Below are 25,165 nucleotides of genomic sequence, written 5' to 3'. Positions count from 1 at the left end.
TGTTCAACAGAAGCCTTATTTTTAAATGGCCATGTGGAAGCTACCGCTCTGGTAGAGTGAGCTGTAATCCTCTCAGGAGGCTGCTGGCCATCAGTCTCATAAGCTAACCGGATCATGCTTCCAGCCAAAAAGAAAGAGAAGTTGCCGAAGCCTTGAGACCTCTCCTCTTTACAGAGTAGACAACAAACAAGGCAGATGTTTGACGAAAATCCTTAGTTGCTTGTAAGTAAAACTTTAAAGCACGAACCACATGCAGATTGTGCAACAACCGTTCTTTCTTAGAAGAAGGATTCGGACACAGAGAAGGAACAACAATTTCCTGATTAATATTTCTATTGGAAACAACCTTAGGAAGAAAACCCTGGCTTAGTACGTAACACCACCTTATCCGCATGGAAAATCAGATGGGGTGAATCACACTGCAGAGCAGATAACTCTGAAACTCTTCGAGCTGAAGAGATAGCAACTAGAAACAAAACTTTCCAAGATAAAAGTTTAATATCTAATGAATGCATAGGTTCAAACGGAACCCCTTGAAGAACTTTAAGAACTAAATTTAAACTCCATGGCGGAGCAACTGGTTTAAAAACCGGCTTGATTCTGACCAAAGCCTGACAAAACTCCCTAACGTCTGGAACATCTGCCAGACGCTTGTGAAAGAGAATAGACAGAGCAGATATCTGTCCTTTTAAGGAACTAGCTGACAATCCTTTTTCCAATCCTTCTTGGAGAAAAGATAGAATCCTAAGGATCTTGACCCTACTCCATGAGAAACCCTTGGAATCACACCAATTAAGATATTTACACCATATCTTGTGATAGATCTTCCTGGTGACAGGCTTCCTAGCCTGGATCAAGGTATCAATAACAGACTCAGAAAAACCACGCTTTGATAAGATCAAGCGTTCAATCTCCACGCAGTCAGGCGTAGAGAAGTTAGATTGGAGTGTTTGAATGGACCCTGGATTAGAAGGTCCTGCCTCAATGGCAGAGGCCATGGTGGGCAGGATGACATGTCCACCAGATCGGCATACCAAGTCCTGCGAGGCCACGCAGGAGCAATTAAAATCACCAAAGCTTTCTCCTGCTTGATTCTGGCAATCAGACGCGGGAGAAGAGTAAACGGTGGAAAAACATAAGCCAGGCTGAAGGACCAGGGCGCTACTAGGGCATCTACTAGTGCCGCCCGAGGATCCCTTGACCTGGACCCGTAACAAGGAAGCTTGGCATTCTGACGGGACGCCATCAGATCCAGCTCCGGTCTGCCCCATAGATGAATCAGTTGGGCAAATACCTCCGGGTGAAGCTCCCATTCCCCTGGGTGAAAAGTCTGCCGACTTAGAAAATCCGCCTCCCAGTTCTCTACTCCTGGGATATGGATAGCTGAGAGATGGCAAGAGTGAGCCTCTGCCCAGAGAATTATCTTGGAAACCTCCATCATTGCCAGGAGACTCCTTGTTCCCCCCTGATGGTTGATATAGGCTACAGTCGTGATATTGTCCGACTGAAATCTGATGAACCTGACCGCAGCCAGTTGAGGCCATGCCTGAAGAGCATTGAATATCGCTCTCAATTCCGGAATGTTTATCGGGAGGAGGGCTTCCTCCTGAGTCCACAAACCCTGAGCCTTCAGGGAGTTCCAGACCGCGCCCCAGCCCAGAAGGCTGGCATCTGTTATCACTATAGTCCATTCTGGCCTGCGGAAGCTCATTCCCCTGGATAGATGGACCCGAGATAACCACCAGAGAAGAGAATCCCTGGTCTCTTGATCCAGATTTAGCAGAGGAGACAAATCTGTGTAATCCCCATTCCACTGATTTAGCATGCAAAGTTGCAGCGGTCTGAGATGTAGGCGGGCAAACGGAACTATGTCCATTGCCGCTACCATATGCCGATTACTTCCATACACTGAGCCACTGACGGCCGAGAAATGGAATGAAGAGCACGGCAGGAATTTAGCAGCTTTGAAATTTTCATTTCTACTGAATCTATCAAAGTCCCTAGGAAGGAAACTCTTGTGAGAGAGGAGAGAGAACTCTTTTCTATGTTCACCTTCCACCCGTGAGACCTCAGAAAGGCCAGAACAATGTCCGTATGGGACTTGGCGATTTGAAGAGTCGAAGCCTGGATCAAGATGTTTTTGAAGAGTCTTGGCGCCGTGGCTAACCCAAAGAGAAGAGCCACAAATTGGTAATGCCTGTCAAGGAAGGCGAACCTGAGGAACTGATGATGATTTCTGTGAATCGGAACGTGTAGATAAGCATCCTTTAAGTCCACGGTAGTCATATATTGACCCTCCTGGATCAGAGGAAGAATGGTTTGGATTGTCTCCATCTTGAAGGATGTGATCCTGAGGAATTTGTTTAGGATCTTGAGATCCAAGATTGGTCTGAAAGTTCCCTCTTTTTTGGGAACTATAGATTTGAATAGAAACCCTGCCCCTGTTCCTCCCTTGGAACTGGGTGGATTACTCCCATAACCAGTAGGTCTTGGACGCAATGTAAGAACGCCTCCCTCTTTATCTGGTTTGCAGATAATTGAGAGAGATGAAATCTCCCCTTTGGTGAGGAACCTTTGAATTCGAGAAGATATCCCTGGGAAACAATCTCCACTGCCCAAGGATCCTGAATGTCTCTTACCCAAGCCTGGGCGAAGAGAGAAAGTCTGCCCCCCACTAGATCCGGTCCCGGATCCGGGGCTACTCCTTCATGCTGTTTTAGAGACAATAGCTGGCTTTTTAGCCTGTTTCCCCTTGTTCCAAGCCTGGTTAGGTCTCCAGACTAGCTTGGACTGGGTGAAATTTCCCTCTTGTTTTGTATTAAGGGAAGCGGAAGCCGCGCCACTCCTGAAGTTTCGAAAGGAGCGAAAATTAGTCTGTCTGGTCCTAAACTTATTAGACTTATCCTGGGGAAGGGCGTGACCTTTTCCCCCAGTAATATCAGAAATGATCTCCTTCAGACCAGGCCTGAATAGGGTCTTTCCTTTGAAGGGGATGATAAGAAGCTTGGACTTTGAAGAAACATCTGCTGACCAGGACTTAAGCCATAGCGCCCTACGCACCATGATGGCAAAACCTGAATTCTTAGCCGCAAGTTTGGTTAACTGAAACACGGCGTCTGAAATAAAGGAATTAGCAAGTTTAAGAGCTTTAATCCTGTCTAAAATCTCATCCCACGGAGTCTCCACTTGTAGAGCCTCTTCTAGAGACTCGAACCAAAAGGCCGCTGCAGCCGTAACTGGAGCAATGCACGCGAGAGGCTGGAGAAGAAAACCTTGATGTAAAAATTTTTTCTTTAGGAGACCCTCTAATTTTTTATCCATAGGATCTTTGAAAGCACAACTGTCCTCAATTGGAATAGTTGTACGCTTAGCTAAAGTAGAAATAGCTCCCTCCACCTTGGGGACTGTTTGCCACGAGTCCCGCATGGCGTCAGCTATGGGGAGCATCTTTTTAAACACAGGAGGGGGAGAGAACGGAATACCTGGTCTATCCCATTCCTTAGATATAATTTCCGAAAACCTTTTAGGGACTGGGAAAACATCAGTGTAAACAGGCACTGCAAAGTATTTGTCCATTTTACACAATTTCTCTGGTACCACAATGCGGTCACAATCATCCAGAGTCGTTAAGACCTCCCTTAGCAATAAATGGAGGTGTTCAAGCTTAAATTTAAATGTCGAAATGTCAGAGTCGGGCTGAAGTAATAACTTCCCTGAATCTGAAAGATCACCCTCAGATATCAAATCCCTTGCGCCAACTTTGGAACATTGTGAGGGCATAACGGACATATCTACTAAAGCTCTGTATTTGTTCTAGCCCCAGAGCTGTCTCGCTTTCCTTGTAACCCTGGCAGTTTAGACAACACCTCTGTGAGAGTAGAACTCATAACTGCCGCCATGTCTCGTAAGGTAAAAGAATTAGACGCGCTAGACGCATCTGGCGTCATTTGTGCGGGAATAACAGGTTCTGACCCATGGGGAGAGCTAGACGGCATAATCTCCCTTCTTACGGGCTGAGAATCCTCTGGTGATATATTTTTTAAAGCCACAATATGGTCTTTGTAACTTATAGATAGTTCAGTACAAGTGGTACACATTCTAAGAGGAGGTTCCACAATGGCATTTAAAGATATTGAACAGGTAGATTCTTCTACGTCAGACATGTTTAACAGACTAGCAAAGACACAAGCAAGCTTGGAAAACACTTTATTAAAGCAAAAAAGGCAATTTCCTCAAACCGGTACTGTACCTTTAAGAGGAAAAAAGTAGCACATAAACTGCAAAACAGTGAAAAAAAGTAGTAAACGATTAGAAATTTTTACAGTGTGTATAGGAAACCAAGATAATATTGCACCCACTTGCAAATGGACGATTAACCCTTTGGCCCCCAAACCGGATCGAAAAAACATCTACCACCGGTATAAAACTGCTAAACACCTCACCACAGCTCTGCTGTGGTGCCTACCTGCCCTTAAGTATGACCAGAAATTGAAGAAACCCTCTTTAGTGGTCCTCAGACACAGCAGGAATCTCCTGGAATGAAAGCAACTGCTTGATGTCAGAGGGGCCTTAAAGAAACACTCCTAGGAGTTTGTGAAAAAGCCATGTGGAAAATCAAACCCCAAAAACAAAGTTTAAACACTCTCAAAAAAACGATCTGCATGTGTAAAAGGCAAACGTTTTTAACACCTTATCACCAGATAACAAATAACATGAGTATTACCCAACCTTGCAAGCTTGATCCCAGTCGTTAAATCACTGCATCTAGCTTACTACATTTCCAAAAAGGCTCTGTCAGCATTTTCTAGAACTTATCATCTCTCTAGAAACAAATATACTGAACATACCTCAAAGCAGGCAAACTGCAGGCCGTTCCCCCAGCTGAAGTTTTCCCATACTCTTCAGTTATGTGTGAGAACAGCAATGGACCTTAGTTACAATCTGCTAAGTTCATTATCCTCCAGGCAGAATTCTTCTTCTAATTCCTGCCTGAGAGCAAACAGTACAACGCCTATACCAATTAAAATAAACTCTTGATTGAAGATGAAAAACTACACTAAAACACCACATATCTCTTTATACTTCCACTTGTCGAGAGCTTGCAAAGAGAATGACTGGGGGTAGGGGTTAAGGGAGGAGCTATATAGACAGCTCTGCTGTGGGTGTCCTCTTTGCAACTTCCTATTGGGAAGGAGAATATCCCACAAGTAATGGATGAACCCGTGGACTGGATACACCTTACAAGAGAAAAGGGTTTTAAAATAAGAGCCCTGATTCACCAGGACCAGTGTACTGCAATGTTTATGTAAATTTGCAGTACATAACATTTAATGTCCCTTTAATTTAACCTGTCTTTCTTTGCTTCCTCCTCTGTTATTCCCCATCGTAGATCCACTTCCTCCAAGGATAGAAAATAAATGCTGGCTCGGGCTCGCAGCTCTGGCATCACCTGACCAATCAACAGATCTCGTTCTGCGTGCATGTCACGAAAAGTGGAGGAGATAAAAACACGTATGCTGCGCCACCTAAAATAAACGGATGCAATTATAATTATGATCAGTGCTATGATATATTACGCCAAAGTCTGATTCATGTGACCAGTTACATTATCTGCATTATATGCGTAATGCCTGTGAAAAATATCACTTGACCTGAAAGGGAGTCAGTGATTTGACTTGTGGGGCAAAGTAATAATTATTGCTATGCACAAATGTACTACCTCCAGTAGAGATGTCCTCCAAATCTAAATCAGCTCTGCACAAACAGGCATTTCCTGTCATTTTTTATTGAACCAGTTTTTACTGAAATTATCTGCTGCTCTGTTTTACACACAATATAATCAGTTTTGCCTAAAATGTCTTGTTATATCATCTAGTATTATAAAACGTATAATTCTTACCTTTGTCTTGGTATAGGGACGATGTCCTCTGTAGCAAGCACATGTTTACTCTTCACATTTTCAGGATCCTCTGGAACTTTAAACCTTTCGTTCACCTTTCCAACATGGTCCAAAAGGCGAGCTGTGCCACGTTCAGAAATATACCTGAAGAAAAAATAAATACTCTTAGAAAAGCTAGGTTAAGAGAAAAAAAACTAAAGAATTAAAAAAAATTGACAACTTACTGTAGCACCTGTTCAGAGAACCCGAACAGCGTCACGTCGTTACACTTTTGAAGTTTGTCAACAACCGTTTCTCTGTAAGAACTGTGTAACAGAGGAAATATGAGAGTGATGAATTCCACCCAAAACTAAAATGCACAAGAGCATTGCATTTTTTATAAAATGATCCGTTTTGCAATATACTTGTCTTTATTGCAGAATTGCATCTGGTACAATCTATCATTGTTTTAGTGGGAGGTTTTGAGGTGAATAAAGCATACCTACAAATGCTCAGTGTTCACATATTTTTAATGGTCTGTCTGCTCATAGAGCTACCTCAGCGGGGTCTTGTATCAAATCAGCAATCACTCATTTTAAATGATGTTGATGTTTTGCCCCTTTTAAAGGGCAGAAAAAGTATTATTAAGGGCTGAAACTTCTCTTGAAGCCCATACTGCCAAATACATAATATCACCATTCAGAGCATTGTGTTTTGGAGGTACGTGCAAACCTGTGTATATCTGTGTATGCTAGGGGAAGCGGTTTGCAAGAGTAAAGTTATCAGTGATTCCGCTTGCGCGCTAACCTGGATAGCGCAAAAAGCCGAACTTAGAACATTGCATGCGCATTCACATATTCCACCATAGAAGTCAATGGAGCAAAAAAAGGGGGGGGACTAACACCCAATCGCATATTCTCAACCCGAAATGAAAATATGAATATTTCACATTCCAATGTTCTTCACATAACATATGTTCTATTTATTCATAAATAAATATTTCCACATATATCTGATGTTTTTTGGTACAATATATATATATATATATATATATATATATATATATATATACACATACACATATACACACACACAGTATATATATATATATATATATATATATATATATATACACACACACACACAGATCTAGATGATTATATAAAGATATAAATTTATAAAGATATAGATGATTATATATATATATATATATATATATATATATATATATATATATATATAGGTATAGATATATACAGATATATATAGGAATATCTTTTTATAAATAGATAGAACATATTCTACTATGTAAAGAACATTGGAATGAGAAATATTAACAGTAAATATACACTAACACTTTATTAAAAATTTACATTGCATAAATAAGTTTGACATGTTTTCATCTACTTGTCTATAAACGCGAGGTTGCTGTCGCATTGCACCTAACTTGTAATACAAGCCCACATTTGCGTGCGCTGTTATTACTAAGTGGAGTGCAAATTTCGCCCTTGCGAAAGCAATATTTTGCGCTCCACTTGTAATCTGGCCCATATTATGATAATGTCTTCAACAACTATTAACCCCTTCACCCAATCTGACGTATATACTGTATATATGTCCTGCGGTACTTTGCTCATCATAACGCAAGACGTATATAAACGTCTCTGCGTTTTAGGGAGCTCCAGCCATCTCGGCTGTTAAGTTACAGCCCAGAGCTAGAGTTCCTGAAGCTCCAGACATCTGCCGCATATGGAAGCGGAGCGCGATAGGTGCTCCGGACTATATGAGAGAAGATGCCTGAACGTTACAGATGGTGGCACTGTGTGTGTCACCATCTGTAACGATCGTTGTTGGCACCGGAGGGAGGTGTGGGCGGGAGAGGGGTGGGCGGCCCAGCAGCAGAGAGGGGAGGTTTTTTTTTTGGGTTGTCTACTTAAAAAAAATATATATATAGTTTTGGCAGGTACAAAAACAGGTACAAAAAACAAAACAAGGCTCTATTTTTGTTTAAATGGAGTGATAGAAAAATGATAAAAATTCTCCAGTATTTTGGGCAACTTTTTCTCTGAAAGTCCCAGTAGTGTTCTTTCATGATTTGGATAGAACATACAGTTTTAAACAACTTTCCAGTTTACTTCTATTAGCAAATTTGCTTCCACTAGTGTAGGATACGTGCACATTCTTTTTCAACAGGAGTTACCAGGAGAACAAAGCACATTTGAAAATAGAAGTGAATTTAAAAGTGTCTTAAAATGACCGGCTCTATCTGATTCATGCAAGTTTCATTTTGACTTTCCTATCCCTGTAAGGTATCGCTATACAAACTGCTTTATGAAACGATAAATCCTTAGAAAATGAACCACAAACCAATTTTTCAAACATAAACAGAACATTACATTTAAAAACATAATTTATGTAAGAACTTACCTGATAAATTCATTTCTTTCATATTGGCAAGAGTCCATGAGCAAGTGACGTATGGAATATACAATCCTACCAGGAGGGGCAAAGTTTCCCAAACCTCAAAATGCCTATAAATACACCCCTCACCACACCCACAATTCAGTTTAATGAATAGCCAAGCAGTGGGGTGATAAAGAAAGGAGTAGAAACCATCAACAAAGGAAATTTGGAAATAATTGTGCTTTATACAAAAAATCATAACCACCATAAAAAGGGTGGACCTCATGGACTCTTGCCAATATGAAAGAAATTAATTTATCAGGTAAGTTCTTACATAAATTATGTTTTCTTTCATGTAATTGGCAAGAGTCCATGAGCTAGTGACATATGGGATATCAATACCCAAGATGTGGATCTTCCACTCAAGAGTCACTAGAGAGGGAGGGAATAAAAATAAAAACAGCCATATTCCGCTGAAAAAATTAATCCACAACCCAAAAAAATAAGTTTATTTTCATTTTTGAAAGAAAAAAACTTAAATCAAAAGCAGAAGAATCAAAGTGAAACAGCTGCCTGAAGAACTTTTCTACCAAAAACTGCTTCCGAAGAAGCAAATACATCAAAACGGTAGAATTTAGTAAATGTATGCAAAGAGGACCAAGTTGCCGCTTTGCAAATCTGATCAACTGAAGCTTCATTCTTAAAAGCCCACGAGGTGGAGACCGATATAGTAGAATGAGCTGTAATTCTCTGAGGCAGGGCCTGACCCGACTCAAAATAAGCTTGATGAATCAAAAGTTTCAACCAAGAAGCCAAGGAAATAGCAGAAGCCTTCTGACCTTTTCTAGGACCAAAAATTAAACAAATAGACTGGAAGTCTTCCCGAAATCTTTAGTAGCTTCCACATAATATTTCAAAGCTCTTACCACATCCAAAGAATGTAAGGATCTCTCCAAAGAATTCTTAGGATTAGGACATAAGGAAGGGACAACAATTTCTCTACTAATGTTGTTAGAATTCACAACCTTAGGTAAAAATTGAAAAGAAGTCAGCAAAACTGCCTTATCCTGATGAAAAATCAGAAAAGGAGACTCACAAGAAAGAGCAGATAACTCAGAAACTCTTCTAGCAGATCAGATGGCCAAAAGAAACAACACTTTCCAAGAAAGTAGTTTAATGTCTAAAGAATGCATAGGTTCAAATGGACAAGCCTGTAAAGCCTTAAGAACCAAATTAAGACTCCAAGGAGGAGAAATTGACTTAATGACAGGCTTAATACGAATTAAAGCTTGTACAAAACAGTGTATATCAGGAAGTATAGCAATCTTTCTGTGAAATAAAACAGAAAGATCGGAGATTTGTCCTTTCAAGGAACTTGCAGACAAACCCTTATCCAAACCATCCTGAAGAAACTGTAAAATTCTAGAAATTCTAAACGAATGCCAGGAGAATTTATGAGAAGAACACCATGAAATGTAAGTCTTCCAAACTCTATAATAAATCTTTCTAGAGACAGATTTATGAGAGAGAAACCTCTATGACTCAGAACTAAGCGTTCAATTTCCATACCTTCAAATTTAATGATTTGAGATCCTGATGGAAAAACGGACCTTGAGATAGTAGGTCCGGCCATAACGGAAGTGGCCAAGGCGGGCAACTGGACATCTGAACCAGATCCGCATACCAAAACCTGTGTGGCCATGCTGGAGCCACCAGCAACACAAAAGACTGTTCCATAATGATTTTGGAGATCACTCTTGGAAGGAGAACTAGAGGCGGAAAGATGTAAGCAGGATGATAACACCAAGGAAGTGTCAGCGCATCCACTGCTTCCGTCTGAACATCCCTGGACCTGGACAGGTATCTGGGAAGTTTCTAGTTTAGATGAGAGGCCATGAGATCTATCTCTGGAAGACCCCACATCTGAACAATCTGAGAAAACACATCTGGATGGAGAGACCACTCCCCTGGATGTAAAGTCTGGCGGCTGAGATAATCCGCCTCCCAATTGTCTACACCTGGGATATGCACCGCAGAGATTAGACAGGAGCTGGATTCCGCCCAAGCAAGTATCCGAGATACTTCTTTCATAGCTTGGGGACTGTGAGTCCCACCCTGATGATTGACATAAGCCACAGTTGTGATATTGTCTGTCTGAAAACAAATGAACGGTTCTCTCTTTAGCAGAGGCCAGAACTGAAGAGCCCTGAGAATTGCACGGAGTTCTAAAATATTTATTGGTAAGCTCGCCGCTTGAGATTTCCAAACCCCTTGTGCTGTCAGAGATCCCCAAACAGCTCCCCAACCTGAAAGACTCACATCTGTTGAGATCACAGTCCAGGTTGGCCGAACAAAAGAAGCCCCTTGAACCAAACGATGGTGATCTATCCACCATGTCAGAGAGTGTCGTACATTGGGATTCAAGGATATTAATTGTGATATATTTGTATAATCCCTGCACCATTGATTCAGCATACAAAGCTGTAGAGGTCTCATGTGAAAACGAGCAAAGGGGATCGCGTCTGATGCTGCAGTCATGAGACCTAAAACTTCCATGCACATAGCCACTGAAGGGAATGACTGAGACTGAAGGTGCCGGCATGCTGCGACCATCTTCTAGATAGACTGAATCTATCTGGAAGCCTAAAAAGGTGACCCTTGTCTGAGGAATCAAGAAACTTTTTGGTAAATTGATCCTCCAACCATGTTTCCGAAGAAACAACACTAGTTGACTCGTGTGAGATTCTGCAGTACGTAAAGATAGTAGGGCACCCAGAACCTTTGAAAAGATTCTTGGAGCTGTTGCTAGGCCAAATGGAAGAGCAACAAATTGGTAATGCTTGTCTAGAAAAGAGAATCTCAGAAACTGATAGTGTTCTGGATGAATCGGAATATGAAGGTATGCATCCTGCAAGTCTATTGTGGACATATAATGTCCTCGCTGAACAAAAGGCAGAATAGTAATTTGAGTCACCATCTTGAAAGTTGGTACTCTTACATAACGATTCAAATTTTCTTTGGTACAATGAATAGGTTTGAATAAAACCCCAAACCTTGTTCCTCAGGAGGAACTGGCATGATTACCCCTGAAGACTCCAGGTCTGAAACACACTTCAGAAAAGCCTGAGCTTTTACTGGATTTACAGGGATATGTGAGAGAAAAAATCTTCTCACAGGAGGTCTTACTCTGAATCCTATTCGATACCCTTGAGAGACAATGCTCTGAATCCAATGATTTTGGACAGATTTTATCCAAAAAACCTTGAAAAACATTAATCTGCCCCCTACCAGCTGAGCTGGAATGAGGGCCGCACCTTCATGCTAACTTAGGGGCTGACTTTGGTTTCCTAAATGGCTTTGATTTATTCCAATTTGAGAAAGGCTTCCAAATGGAAGCAGATTCCTTGGGGGGAGGATTGAGTTTTTGTTCCTTATTCTGACGAAAGGAACGAAAACGGTTAGAGGCCTTAGATTTACCTTTAGGTTTTTTATCCTGAGGCAGAAAAACTCCTTTTCCCCCAGTGATAGTTGAAATAATAGAATCCAACTGAGAACCAACTAAATTATTACCTTGGAAAGAGATAGTAATCTAGATTTAGATGTCATATCAGCATTCCAAGATTTAAGCCACAAAGCTCTTCTAGCTAATACAACTAAAGACATGGATCTAACATCAATTTTAATAATATCAAAAATGGCATCACAAATAAAATGATTAGCATGTTGCAGTAAGGGAATAATGCTAGATATGTCATAATCCAATTATTGTTGCGCTAAATTCTCCAACCAGAAAGTTTATGCAGCCGCAACATCAGCCAAAGAAATAGCAGGTCTGAGAAGATGACCTGAATATAAATAGGCCTTCCTTAGATAAGATTCAAGCTTCCTATCTAAAGGATCCTTAAAGGAAGTACTATCTTCCATAGGAATAGTGGTACGTTTAGCAAGAGTAGAAATAGCCCCATCAACTTTGGGGATTTTTTCCCAAAACTCTATAGATTTTGATGGTAAAGGATACAATTTTTTAAACCTTGAAGATGGAATAAAAGAAGTACTTGGCTTATTCCATTCCCTAGAAATCATATCAGAAATAGCCTCCGGAATAGGAAAAACCCCTGGAGAAACCACAGGAGGTTTAAAAACAGCATTTAAACGTTTATTAGACTGAACGTCAATAGGACTGGTTACCTCAATATCCAAAGCAATTAACACTTCTTTTAATAAAGAACGCATATACTCTATTTTAAATAAATAAGTAGATTTGTCAGTGTCAATGTCTGAGGAAGGATCTTCTGTCTCAGATAGATCCTCATCAGAAGAGGATGAATTATTATGTTGTTGGTCATTTGAAATTTCCTCAGCTAAATGAGAAGTTTTAAAAGACCTTTTACGTTTATTAGAAGGTGGAAATGCAGACAAAGCCTTCAGAATAGAATCAGAAACAAATTCTTTAAAATTTACAGGTATATCATGCACATTAGAAGTTGAAGGAACTGCAACTGGCAATGCACTATTACTGATGAAAACACTATCTGCATGTAAAAGTTTATCATGACAACTATTACAAATGACATTAAAATAAAGTTTGTAAATGGAAAAATTGCAAAATTTATTGGAGTGTTTTTCGAAAAAATTCCTTATAATGGGATTTTTTTTAAAATTTTACCAGTATCTAGGCATGTGGTGCAGACCCATACAATAGAAATCACTTATTATTTATGAGAAGACAAAGTGACATAAAATAATATCACTTTAACAAAGACTGGGATTTCAGCACTCTTTTAATAATAAATGACGCAACACTCTCATGATATAGTATCAAACTTGTGGGTTTATTACGTGTCAGATATACCCAAAAGACTACGAACTTGACTTATAAAATATAATAATCAACACACAAAATACAGTACAGTGAATATAAAAATTAATTCCATATCTTCTAGAATTCCTCCTAGAACATAACAGGACCGGTCCCAATTTCTACCACACCTCTACAAATGTGAATCTGTATAGTTAGTAAAGGATAAATATGTTGAGACTTAAATGAGTCATCAAGTCTTATTAAGTTTAGGTCAGTGAATCCAGACTTATATATATCCTTTCTAGCTAAACGTGGTATTCAGCAAAAAGTTTAGACGTACAAATTAATAACGTGCATACATGATAATATTGCACTAACATATGTCTATATATTCAATTATAGTTTAACATAGACCAATGTTGTACAACACAACTGAAAAGCCACTATTATGTTTCACATTGCAATAGGAGCTAGCATTAGAGTATCAGAAATAAAGCTGCTAAAAATGGAAAGACAGCTTTTATCCTTAAATATTGCTCAATTTGTTTAAAGCTGAAATTCCTTGCTCAAAGCTGTTGTTACTGCAAGGTAAAGTCATGCATGCATATAGGAGCCAAGCGTAGAGTTGTATCAGTAAGTTAGAAAGTTCACCAAACCAGGTTGGGAAAGCTGTTGTTACTGCAGTGTAAAAGCATGCATGCAATTAAAGCCAAGCGTGGAGGTGTGTCAATATGTTAGAAAGTTCACCAAACCAGGTTGGGATATCGACACTACACAGCTGGGAGGCTTAGGCAGTCAATGAAGCAAAGAGAATTGTAGCCAAAATTTAACTTGAAAGCAAAGACAGCAAATTATGTAGCGGAAAAGGTACAGGAGGATACTTATGCTTAATATACTGTACCCCTCTGTCGACTGCACCTTTTCCTGTTAGATTGACAATCTCTTCAAGCAATCTGTGCCAGGATCTTCATACTTTCGATGAATGAGAAAAATCTTTTATTTCTTTCTCTACTCCTTTTTTCTTGAAGAGCACCTCACAGGCTTCCTTGCTTGCCGTCTTGTAACGGATAGTTTTCCCAGAGCATAGAGCCTACTTTAATCCACAGCTGGGCATTCAGCTTTCAAACTTGCCGCTTATCGAGAACAGCTTACTCAGACGCTAGCTCCTTCAGCGTGGTAGATCACATGGGTCCGGTCAGCCAATAGCCGACGCGCGTTTCACCCCCTCGTCATAGAGAGATAGACGGGGCTTCCTCAGGGCATGTTTCACGGACTTGCAATGCACTTACTTTATACGGTAGCACAAATAGAACCGCCCATAGGTAAAGGTGAAAGTTTAAAAATATAAACATCAAATACAAATTCACAAATTAACTCGCAATTGTGTTAGTTTAATTGTTGCAAATAAAAGATGGACTTTCTTGGGACAACTCTAAGAATCACCATAATTGGAGGAAACAGAACTTATATGTATTGGACACTACAAGCTGTACGCAATAAAATTATTGCAAATAGCTTGCCATATCCAATTTTTCATTCATTCCGCCTGGACCAGTGGTAGACAGGTTAAATATCCACCTGCATTCTTTCTGTAACAGGGTATTGTCATTATTACCCCCTCTTCCACTGGTGATGCCTTTGTCTATACCCATGACTCTCATACTGTCTGGAATACTATTGTGAAAGATTTCAAAGTGCTTAGCAACGCTACTGCTTTGAACCTTATTTTTTATGTCGTCACGATGTTCTAATATTCTTTCTTTCAGAACTCTTTTAGTTTTACCGACATAAAAATAAGGGCAAGAACAAGACAGTAAATAAACAACACCTTCAGTATTGCAATTAAAGAAATATCTCATTTTAAAGATTTTATCTGGGCTTACTGAAAACACTTTTGTCTGATGCATGAATCTACATGCAACACATATCTTACATGGAAAATTACCAACTATTTTTTGACTAGTTAGCCAATTCTTCTGTGGTGAAACAAATTTACTTTTAACAAGCTTGTCTTTCAGATTAGGTGCCCTTCTAGCCGTAAGGCTTGGGAAATCACCTACTTCTTTTGCAACATTATCATCATTTAAGAGGATACTCCAATTCTTCTGAAGTATATTCCTGACACTCCCCCAATGACAATTAAACTTTGTTATTAATCTTATTTTTCCATCTTTCTTTTTTTCTTTGGAAAATTGGAAATTAGAAATTGGGACCGGTCCTGTTATGTTCTAGGAGGAATTCTAGAAGATATGGAATTAATTTTTATATTCACTGTACTGTATTTTGTGTGTTGATTATTATATTTTATAAGTCAAGTTCGTAGTCTTTTGGGTATATCTGACACGTAATAAACCCACAAGTTTGATACTATATCATGAGAGTGTTGCGTCATTTATTATTAAAAGAGTGCTGAAATCCCAGTCTTTGTTAAAGTGATATTATTTTATGTCACTTTGTCTTCTCATAAATAATAAGAGATATTACAAATGACATTCGGTGAAATAATTTCTACAATTTTACAACAAATGCACTTAGCTTTGGTAGAACCAATGTCAGGCAGCAATGTTCCAGCAGAAACTTCTGAGACAGGATCAGATTGGGACATCTTGCACAATGTAAGAGAAAAAACAACATATAAAGCAAAATTATCTATTTCCTTATATGACAGTTTCAGGAATGGGAAAAAATGCAATAGCATAGGCCTCTGATAGATAAAAAAAGCAAGAGGCAAACATACAAGGGGTATTGAAATAATAAAAAATTTTGCGCCAAGTATGACGCACAACGTAACGTAAACTTTTTTTGGCGCCAAAAATAACCAGAAATGACACACTTGTGTCACTAATGACGCCGTCGTGTGAATGGTCTCGGCGTCACGTATGACGCCGGAAATGACGAAGTTGCGTCACAAACTTATTTTTTCACGCCAAAAATATTTTCGCGCCAAGAATGACGCAATAAAGTTAGGATTTGACGCACCCGCGGGCCTAATACCCGCAATTGCAAGAAGTAATCAATTGAAAAAAAGACTAAACCCCAGGTAAGAAATCAATTTCTTAAACTGTTTATATTCCCCAAATATGAAACTGACAGTCTGCAGAAGGAAATTCATGAACCTGACTCATGGCAAATATAAGTACAATACATATATTTAGAACTTTATATAAATGCATAAAGTGCCAAACCATAGCTGAGAGTGTCTTAAGTAATGAAAACATACTTACCAAAAGACACCCATCCACATATAGCAGATAGCCAAACCAGTACTAAAACAGTTATTAGTAGAGGTAATGGTAAATTGAGAGTATATCGTCGATCTGAAAAGGGAGGTAGGAGATGAATCTCTACGATCGATAACAGAGAACCTATGAAATAGACCCCCGTTAGGGAAATCATTGTATTCAAATAAGTGATACTCCCTTCACGTCCCTCTGACATTCGCTGCACTCTGAGAGGAATCGGGCTTCAACAATGCTGAGCAGCGCATATCAACGTAGAAATCTGTAACGTATAAAACTGAATTGTGGGTGTGGTGAGGGGTGTATTTATAGGCATTTTGAGGTTTGGGAAACTTTGCCCCTCCTGGTAGGATTGTATATCCCATATGTCACTAGCTCATGGACTCTTGCCAATTACATGAAAGAAAACAGATTATTTTTTTTTAACATTACCTCAGCCATAGAGCTCACTAAACATTATTATTACCTGGAATGAGTGTAAATTTTATATTGCTATCTAAATACTTTGGGAAGGTCAGTGAGCTCAATGCATTATTATTTTTCTAAAACTTTTTAAGGAAATTTACATTGCCTAATATAGGAAAAGGAACCAAAAGGGAAGAAGTGAGAACTATACATCCACACACTTAGGGCTAGATTACGAGTGGAGTGCTATTTAGCACTCCCGCTCTAACTGCACTAGAAAATTTTTGCTCGTGTCAGGTATCGCACTTATTATAAGTTAAAAGTAAAAAAGGTTTTGCTTGCGTGCTAACCCAATGAGCCCAAAAAGACGAACTTCCAATAACTTGCATGTTAACGTATTTCCCCATAGAAGTCAATAAAGCAAAAAAAAAATGGGGGGGGGAACCCGCTCGTGCGCTAACCAGATTGCAAATTCTCAAGTTCGCTAACCCGACATGAAAATATAAATAATAAAATATAAAAAATATAAAACATTCCATTGTTCTTCACATAGAAGGATATCGTCTAATATTCATAAATACATATTTCTACATTTATCTGATAGTATTTTGGTTCAATATAGATCTATACCTATATATAGATGATTATATATAGGTATTGATATATACAGATATATATAGGAATATCTATTTATAAATACATAGAACATATTCAGCTATGTGCAGAACATTGGATTGTGAAATTAATAAATAGTTGCAACCTTTATTAAATATGAATATTGCGTAAATATGCTTTTACATATTTTCCTCTACTTGACTGCAAAGGGCTCCAATAAACTTATATATCTGTCCAAATATGTGTACATATATATATATATATATATATATATATGTGTATATATATATATATATATATATATATATATATATATATATATATATATATATAGAACCAAAGAGAAAGCGCACTCCAAAGGTCTTCTTATAAGAAGTTTTGTCACTTTATTATGTGAATGTTTTTGAGTCAAAAACAACCCGTCCTCAGACAAACAGTGTAAAGTGACAAAACTTCTTATAAGAAGACCTTTGGAGTGCGCTTTCTCTTTGGTTCTGTTTTTACATTTTGCTGCACCCAAGGTAATTGGATCTTAGTTCTGGAGTGCACACTGTCTGACATATATATATATATATATATATATATACATATATATATACACACACACACACACATACACACACATATTTAGACATATATATGTATGTATATCTATGTTAAAGCCCTTTGCCTGCCTTTTTTTTCTAAAACCTGAGATCTCATATCTTTGAGCCTTTATAATTTCTTTGTGCAATATTATTTTTAAATATTTTTTATTAGATGGTGTCATTATGAGTGTAACTGTACATTTACATGTATTTTGTGCAATTTTTTTATTTGAGCGTGACAGTTATCCAGAGGTTGCACTAACCTGCTGCGCTTTAAATTCAATTGCACTGAAGCGATTGCATTTACTTTCCACTTGTAATACGCGCGCTACTTCCAAAGTGCACAAACAGGCACAATAATCTCGATATTGCTCACGCGCAACAGTTAGCACACCACTCGTAATCTGGCCCTAAGTTGTGAGTTGTGTGTATGATGTTAAGGAGATGTGCACACTTACTTCCTAAATCTAGAAGGCAGCACAGTAACACACAGACATTCTGCGTTCACCTCTTTTCGGTAAAGCTGCAACGCTGATTGGAATTCCATGTCAAATGTGTCGGGAGTGAATATCAGAAGTGTGTCCACCTATGCAGAAACAGAAATCAATTCATATCTCACATTATCTCCTAAAGGTATCTCACAGATACATATAGCAGCAGTAATACAAGTATAGTATATAATGTAAACTGTACAATCTGCCTTACAAGTTGTTAAAAACTGAACTTGACAATAGTTTGCATTAGTTCAGAAGTGAACCGAGTATTCAATCCAAAAACAGAACAATTTATCTTTTTTCCCATATTATAACCTAGTAGCTCATTAAAACATCAACATTAATTTGAATAATTGCAATATTTATTTTTTATTCTAAGAGGATTTTATTTATTTTTAATGTCTATTTAAGAATGATTTGGACTAATTTATTCAACAGCATAGAACATAGACTGGATTGTGTATTAAAGACTTTAATGGCTTTTATACCTTAGTTCTGCACTTCAGCAACTCCAGTATATACTCCTCTATAGGTCTTTTGTTTTCCAAAGCACATTCTGAGGATTCCCCCAGCTCCTGTAGGAGAAGATAAGAAAAGATGAGCTGAACTAAAATACCAAGCTACATATGCAGATCAGTGAAATTTAAATGCTGCACATTTTTAGTAAAACATTAGGAACAGTATACACCAATTTTCATATAACTGCATGTAATAGACACTACTATAAAGAAAATATGCACAGATACTGATATAAAAATCCAGTATAAAACCTTTTAAAAAAATGTACTTAGAAGCTCCTAGTTTAGCACTGTTGATGAAGTTAGACTGTGACACCCATTGAAAAGGGCTGGTAAAGCATGAAAGGCAGACACTCCCCCCTCCCCTGCATCTGAGAAGACCTACTACACAAACAAGAGTCTGTAGGCATGACATCAGTATACATATAAAACTTTGGGGCTTGGTTAGAAGTCTGAAAAACATAATTTATGCAAGAACTTCCCTGATAAATTCATTTCTTTCATATTGGCAAGAGTCCATGAGCTAGTGACGTATGGGATATACAATGCTACCAGGAGGGACAAAGTTTCCCAAACCTCAAAATGCCTACAAATACACCCCACACCACACCAACAATTCAGTTTAACGACTAGCCAAGTAGTGGGGTGATAAAATAAATAATAAAAAAAGCATACAAAAAGAGGAACTTGAAAAATAATTGTGCTTTTATACAAAAATCATAACCACCATAAAAAGGGTGGGCCTCATGGACTCTTGCCAATATGAAAGAAATGAATTTATCAGGTAAGTTCTTACATAAATTATGTTTACTTTCATGTATTTGGCAAGAGTCCATGAGCTACTGACATATGGGATAGAAATACCCAATGTGTGGGAGACCACAGAAGAGTCACTAGAAAGAGAGGGATAAAATAAACAGCTATTTCCGCTGAAAAAATTAAATCCACAAAAAAATAAGTCTTTCTTATAAAAAAAGAAAAAAAACTTAAATCATAAGCAGAAGAATCAAACTGAGACAGCTGCCTGAAGAACGTTTCTACCAAAGACTGCTGCTGAAGAAGCAAATACATCAAAACAGTAGAATTTAGTAAATGTATGCAAAGAAGACCAAGTTGCTGCTTTGCAAATCTGATCAAGTGAAGCTTCATTCTTAAAAGCCCAATAAGTTGCGACTGATCTAGTAGAATGAGCTGTAATTCTCTGAGGCAGAGACCGTCCCGTCTCCAAATAAGCCTTGTGAATCAAAAGCTTTAGCCACGATGACAAAGAAATGGTAGTAGTTTTTTGGCCTTTCCTGGAACCAGAAAAAAAAAAAAACAACAAATAGGATGGAAGTCTTTCTAAAATCCTTAGTAGCTTCAATATAGTATTTCAAAGCTCTTACAACATCTAAAGAATGTAAAGATCTTTCAAGAGTATTCTTAGGATTAGGACACAAAGAAGGAACAACAATTTCCCTACTAAATGATGTCAGAATTTACAACCTTAGGAAGAAATTTAAATGAAGTCCGCAAAACAGCTTTATCCTGATGAAAAATCAGAAATGGAGACTCACAAAAGAGAGCAGAGAATTCAGAAACTCTTCCAGCAGAAGAGATGGCCAAAAGGAACAATACTTTCCAAGAAAGTAGTTTAATATCCAGAGAATGCATGGGCTCAAACGGAGGAGCCTGCAAAGGTTTTAAAACCAAATTCGGACTCCAAGGAGGAGAAATTGATTTAATAACAGGCTTGATACGAACCAAAGCCTGAACAAAACAGTGAATTTCAGGAAGCTTAGCAATCTTTCTATGAAATAAAACAGAAAGAGCAGAGATTTGTCCCTTCAAAGTACTTGCAGACAAACGTTTATCTAAACCATCCTGAAGAAACTGTAAAATTCTAGGAATTCTAAAAGAATGCCAAGAGAATTTATGAGAACAACACCATCAAACATAGGTTTTCCAAACCCGACAATAAATCTTCCTTGAAACAGACTTACGAGCCTGAAGCATAGTATTAATCACTGAGTCAGAGAAAACTCTATGACTAAGCACTAAGCGTTCAATTTCCATACCTTAAAATTTAGCGATTTGAGATCCTGATGGACCCTTGAGACAGAAGGTCTGGTCTTAACGGAAGTGGCCAAGGTTGGCAACTAGACATCCGGACAAGATCTGCATACCAAAACCTGTGAGGCCATGCTGGTGCTATCAGAAACACATGCAATTGTTCCATTATGATCTTGGAGATCACTTTTGGAAGGAGAACTAGAGGCGGAAAAATGTAAGCAGGTTGGTAAAACCATGGAACTGCTAACACATCCACCATCTCTGCCTGAGGATCCCTGGACCTGGAAAGGTACCTGGGAAGCTTCTTGTTTAGATGGGATGCCATCAGATCTATTTCAGGTAGACCCCACATCTGTGCAATCTGATAAAATACATCTGGATGGAGAGACCACTCCCCTGGATGTAAGAACTCCTTGTGCTGTCAGAGACCCACAGACAGCTCCCCAACCTGTGAGACTTGCATCTGTTGAAATCAAAGTCCAGGCAGGATGAACAAAAGAGGCCCCTTGAATAATCCAATGATGGACTAACCACCAGGACAGATAGAGTTGAATAATGGGATTTAAGTATATCAATTGTGATATCTGAGTATAATCCCTGCACCATTGATTTAACATGCAAAGCTGCAGAGGTCTCATATGAAAACGAGCAAAGGGGATTGCATCCGATACTGCAGTCATGAGACCTAAAATTTCCATGCACATAGCCACTGAAGGGAAAGATTGAGACTGAAGGTTTCGACAGGCAGAAACCAATTTATTTGTCTATTGTCTGTTAAAGACAAAGTCATGGACACTGAACCTATCTGGAAACCTAAAAAGGTGACCCTTGTCTGAGGAATCAAGGAACTATTTGGTAAATTGATCCTCCAACAATGTCTTTGAAGAAACAACACAAGTTGATTCGTGTGAGATTCTGCTAAATGTAAAGATTGAGCCAATACTAAGATATCGTCCAAATAAGGAAACACTGCAATACCCTGCTCTCTGATTACAGATAGAAGGGCACCGAGAACCTTCGAAAAGATCCTTGAAGCTGTTGCTTGGCCAAATGGAAGAGCAACAAACTGGTAATGCTTTTCTAGAAAAGAGAATCTCATAAACCGATAGTGGTCTGGATGAATGAATGAAGATATGCATCCTGTAAGTCTATCGTGGACATATAATGACCTTGCTGAACAAAAGGCAGAATAGTCCTTATAGTCATCATCTTGAAAGTTGGGACTCTTACAAAATGATTTAAAAACTTCAGATCCAGAACTGGTCTGAAAGAATTTTCCTTCTTCGGGAGAATGCATAGATTTGGATAAAAACCCAGACCCTGTTCCAGAAATGGAACTGGTACAATCACTCCTGAAAGCTCTAGATCCGAAACACACTTCAGAAAAGCCTGAGCTTTCACAGGATTTGTTGGAACGTGAGAGAGAAAGAATCTTCTCACAGGAGGTCTTATTCTGAAACCTATTGGATACCCCTGGGAGATAATATTCTGAATCCAATGATTCTGAATGGAACCTGCCCAGGTGTCTTGAAATAATTTCAATCTGCCCCCCACCAGCAGAACTGTATTGAGGGCCACAGCTTCATGCAGTCTTGGGGGCTGGCTTTGGTTTCTTGTAAGGCTTGGATTTATTCCAACTCGAGGATGGCTTCCAATTGGAGCCAGAGTCTTTAGGGGAAGGAATGGTTTTCTGTTCTCTATTCTGATGAAAGGAACGAAACCGATTAGAAGCTTTAGATTTGCCTTTAGACTTTTTATCTTGAAGCAAAAAAATGGAAATAATTGAATCCAACTGGGAACCAAACAAATTATTACCCTGGAATGAAAGAGATAGTAACCTAGATTTAGATCCCATGTCAGCATTCCATGATTTGAGCCATAAAGCTCTTCTAGCTAAAATAGCCAAAGACATAGATTTAACATTATTCTTGATGATATCAAAAATAGCATTACGGATAAAATGATTAGCATGCTGAAGCAAACGAACAATGCTATGCAAATCAGAGTCTTTTTCTCGTTGTGCTAAGCTATCCAACCAAAAAGTTGATGCAGCCACAACATCATCCATAGAAATGGCAGGTCTAAGCATATAGCCAAAATGCAAATAAGCTTTCCTTAGATAAGATTCAATCTTCCTATCTAAAAGATCCTAAAAAGAGGTACTGTCTTCCATAGGAATAGTAGAATGTTTAGCAAGAGTAGAAATAGCCCCATCAACCTTAAGGACTTTTTCCAAAAAATCTAAATTAACAACTGGAGAGAGGACAACACCCTTTATATAATTTTTTCTCTCCTTTGTGATGTACCTTCCCTTTGTTAACAAAGGAAAAACCCCTTAGGCATTTTAAAGCTCGAGATTAGAATCAAGCTTATTGGTCGCTATCAATATAGCTAAAAAAAAAATATTTTAATTAATTCATAATTGTTGACATGAAAATTTGTATTGATTGAATTTGTACTGTTAAGAGCTAATAAAGATTTAAAATATAAAAAAAAAAATTAACCACTGGCAAAGGATACAACTTTTTAAACCTTGAAGAAGGAACAAAAGAAGTACCAGGCTTAGACCATTCCTTAGCAATCACATCAGAAATAGCATCAGGAACAGGAAAAACCTCAGGGGTAGTCACAGGAGGTTTATAAACAGAATTTAAAGAGGACCAGACTCCTCAATATCCAAAGTTATTAACATTTCTTTTAACAAAGAACAAATACACTCAATCTTAAAAAGATAAGATGATTTATCAGTGTCAATGTCTGAAGTAGGATCTTCTGAGTCAGAGAGATCCTCATCAGAGGAGGATATATCAGTATGTTGTCGGTCATTATAAATTTCATCAGAAATATGAGAAGTTTTAAAAGACCTTTTACTTTGAAGGCGGTATAGCAGCCATAGCCTTCTGTATCGCATCAGCAATATAATTTTTCATATCAACAGAGATATCATGTACTTTAGATGTTGAAGGAACAACAGATACTGTACTAGCACTAATAGAAACCTCTTCTGCATTCAAAAACTTATCATGACAACTGATACATACTACAGTTGGAGATATTAATCTCCACAAGCTTACAACAGATACACTTAGCTTTGGTAGAACTGTGTTCAGGCAGCATGGTTCCTTCAGTGACATCTGAGACAGTATCAGATTGAGACATCTTGTAAAATGTAAAAAAGAAAAATTATTATTAAACAAAAATATCTTATTTCCACATATAGCAGTTTCAGGAATGGGAAAAAATGCAAATGCTAATATTGACAAAAAAGCAAATAGCATAGCCCTCTGAGCATAAAGAAGGCAAGGAGCATATAGGAAATGGGGTAAAATATAAATACATTTTTCGGCGCCAAGAATGACACAAGACGCAAAAGGAAGTTGAGAAATTTTTTGGCGCCAACAAACTTCCGGAAATGATGCAACTCACGTCATAACAAACACAATTTTTTCACCAAACAACCTCACATCAACTAAAACGCAGGAAATTATGAACTTGCATCATGACAGATGCATAATCACGCCCCCGCAAAAATTCTTGCGGCAAGAATGACGCAATAAATAACAGCATTGTGCGCCCTCGCAAGCCTAATATGCCCGCAAGTTTCCAAGAAAAACAAGTCAAATGAGACTATACCCCATGTAAGACAAATTTCCTAAACATGATTCCCATAACGAAACTACTGGACTGCAAAGGAAGATACACATAGACCTGACTCATGGCAAATATAAGTAAAATACATATATTTAAAACTTTAAATTAATACATAAAGCACCAAACCATAGATGGGAGTGTCTTAAAATAATGATACATACTTACCGAAAGACACCCATCCACATATAGCAGATAGCCAAACAAGTACTGAAAGCTATCAGCAGAGGTAATGGTACCATTTTATTTGTCTATTGTCTGTTAAAGACAAAGTCATGGACACTGAACCTATCTGGAAACCTAAAAAGGTGACCCTTGTCTGAGGAATCAAGGAACTATTTGGTAAATTGATCCTCCAACCATGTCTTTGAAGAAACAACACAAGTTGATTCGTGTGAGATTCTGCTAAATGTAAAGATTGAGCCAATACCAAGATATCGTCCAAATAAGGAAACACCGCAATACCCTGCTCTCTGATTACAGATAGAAGGGCACCGAGAACCTTCGAAAAGATCCTTGAAGCTG

The 25,165-nt window shown here is 38.3% G+C and overlaps 1 protein-coding gene across 1 annotated transcript in view; it reads right to left on the bottom strand.

The window, feature by feature from the left end:
• LOC128649139 (telomerase protein component 1) overlaps positions 1 to 25,165 on the bottom strand; it is a 127,890-nt gene that overhangs the window by 42,550 nt on the left and 60,175 nt on the right. Inside the window, exons 15-19 of the mRNA XM_053702231.1 lie at positions 18,911 to 18,997; positions 18,387 to 18,514; positions 6,124 to 6,204; positions 5,900 to 6,043; positions 5,349 to 5,525 (exon numbers count right to left, since the gene is read on the bottom strand). Of these exons, the coding sequence (XP_053558206.1) occupies positions 5,349 to 5,525; positions 5,900 to 6,043; positions 6,124 to 6,204; positions 18,387 to 18,514; positions 18,911 to 18,997 (617 nt within the window). The remainder of the gene's footprint in view (positions 1 to 5,348; positions 5,526 to 5,899; positions 6,044 to 6,123; positions 6,205 to 18,386; positions 18,515 to 18,910; positions 18,998 to 25,165) is intronic.

Source organism: Bombina bombina, chromosome 2, assembly GCF_027579735.1.
Source record: "Bombina bombina isolate aBomBom1 chromosome 2, aBomBom1.pri, whole genome shotgun sequence".
Lineage (NCBI taxonomy): Eukaryota > Metazoa > Chordata > Amphibia > Anura > Bombinatoridae > Bombina > Bombina bombina.
The sequence above is the reverse complement of the archived record's forward strand: the minus strand, read 5'-3'. Positions and strand labels throughout refer to the sequence as shown.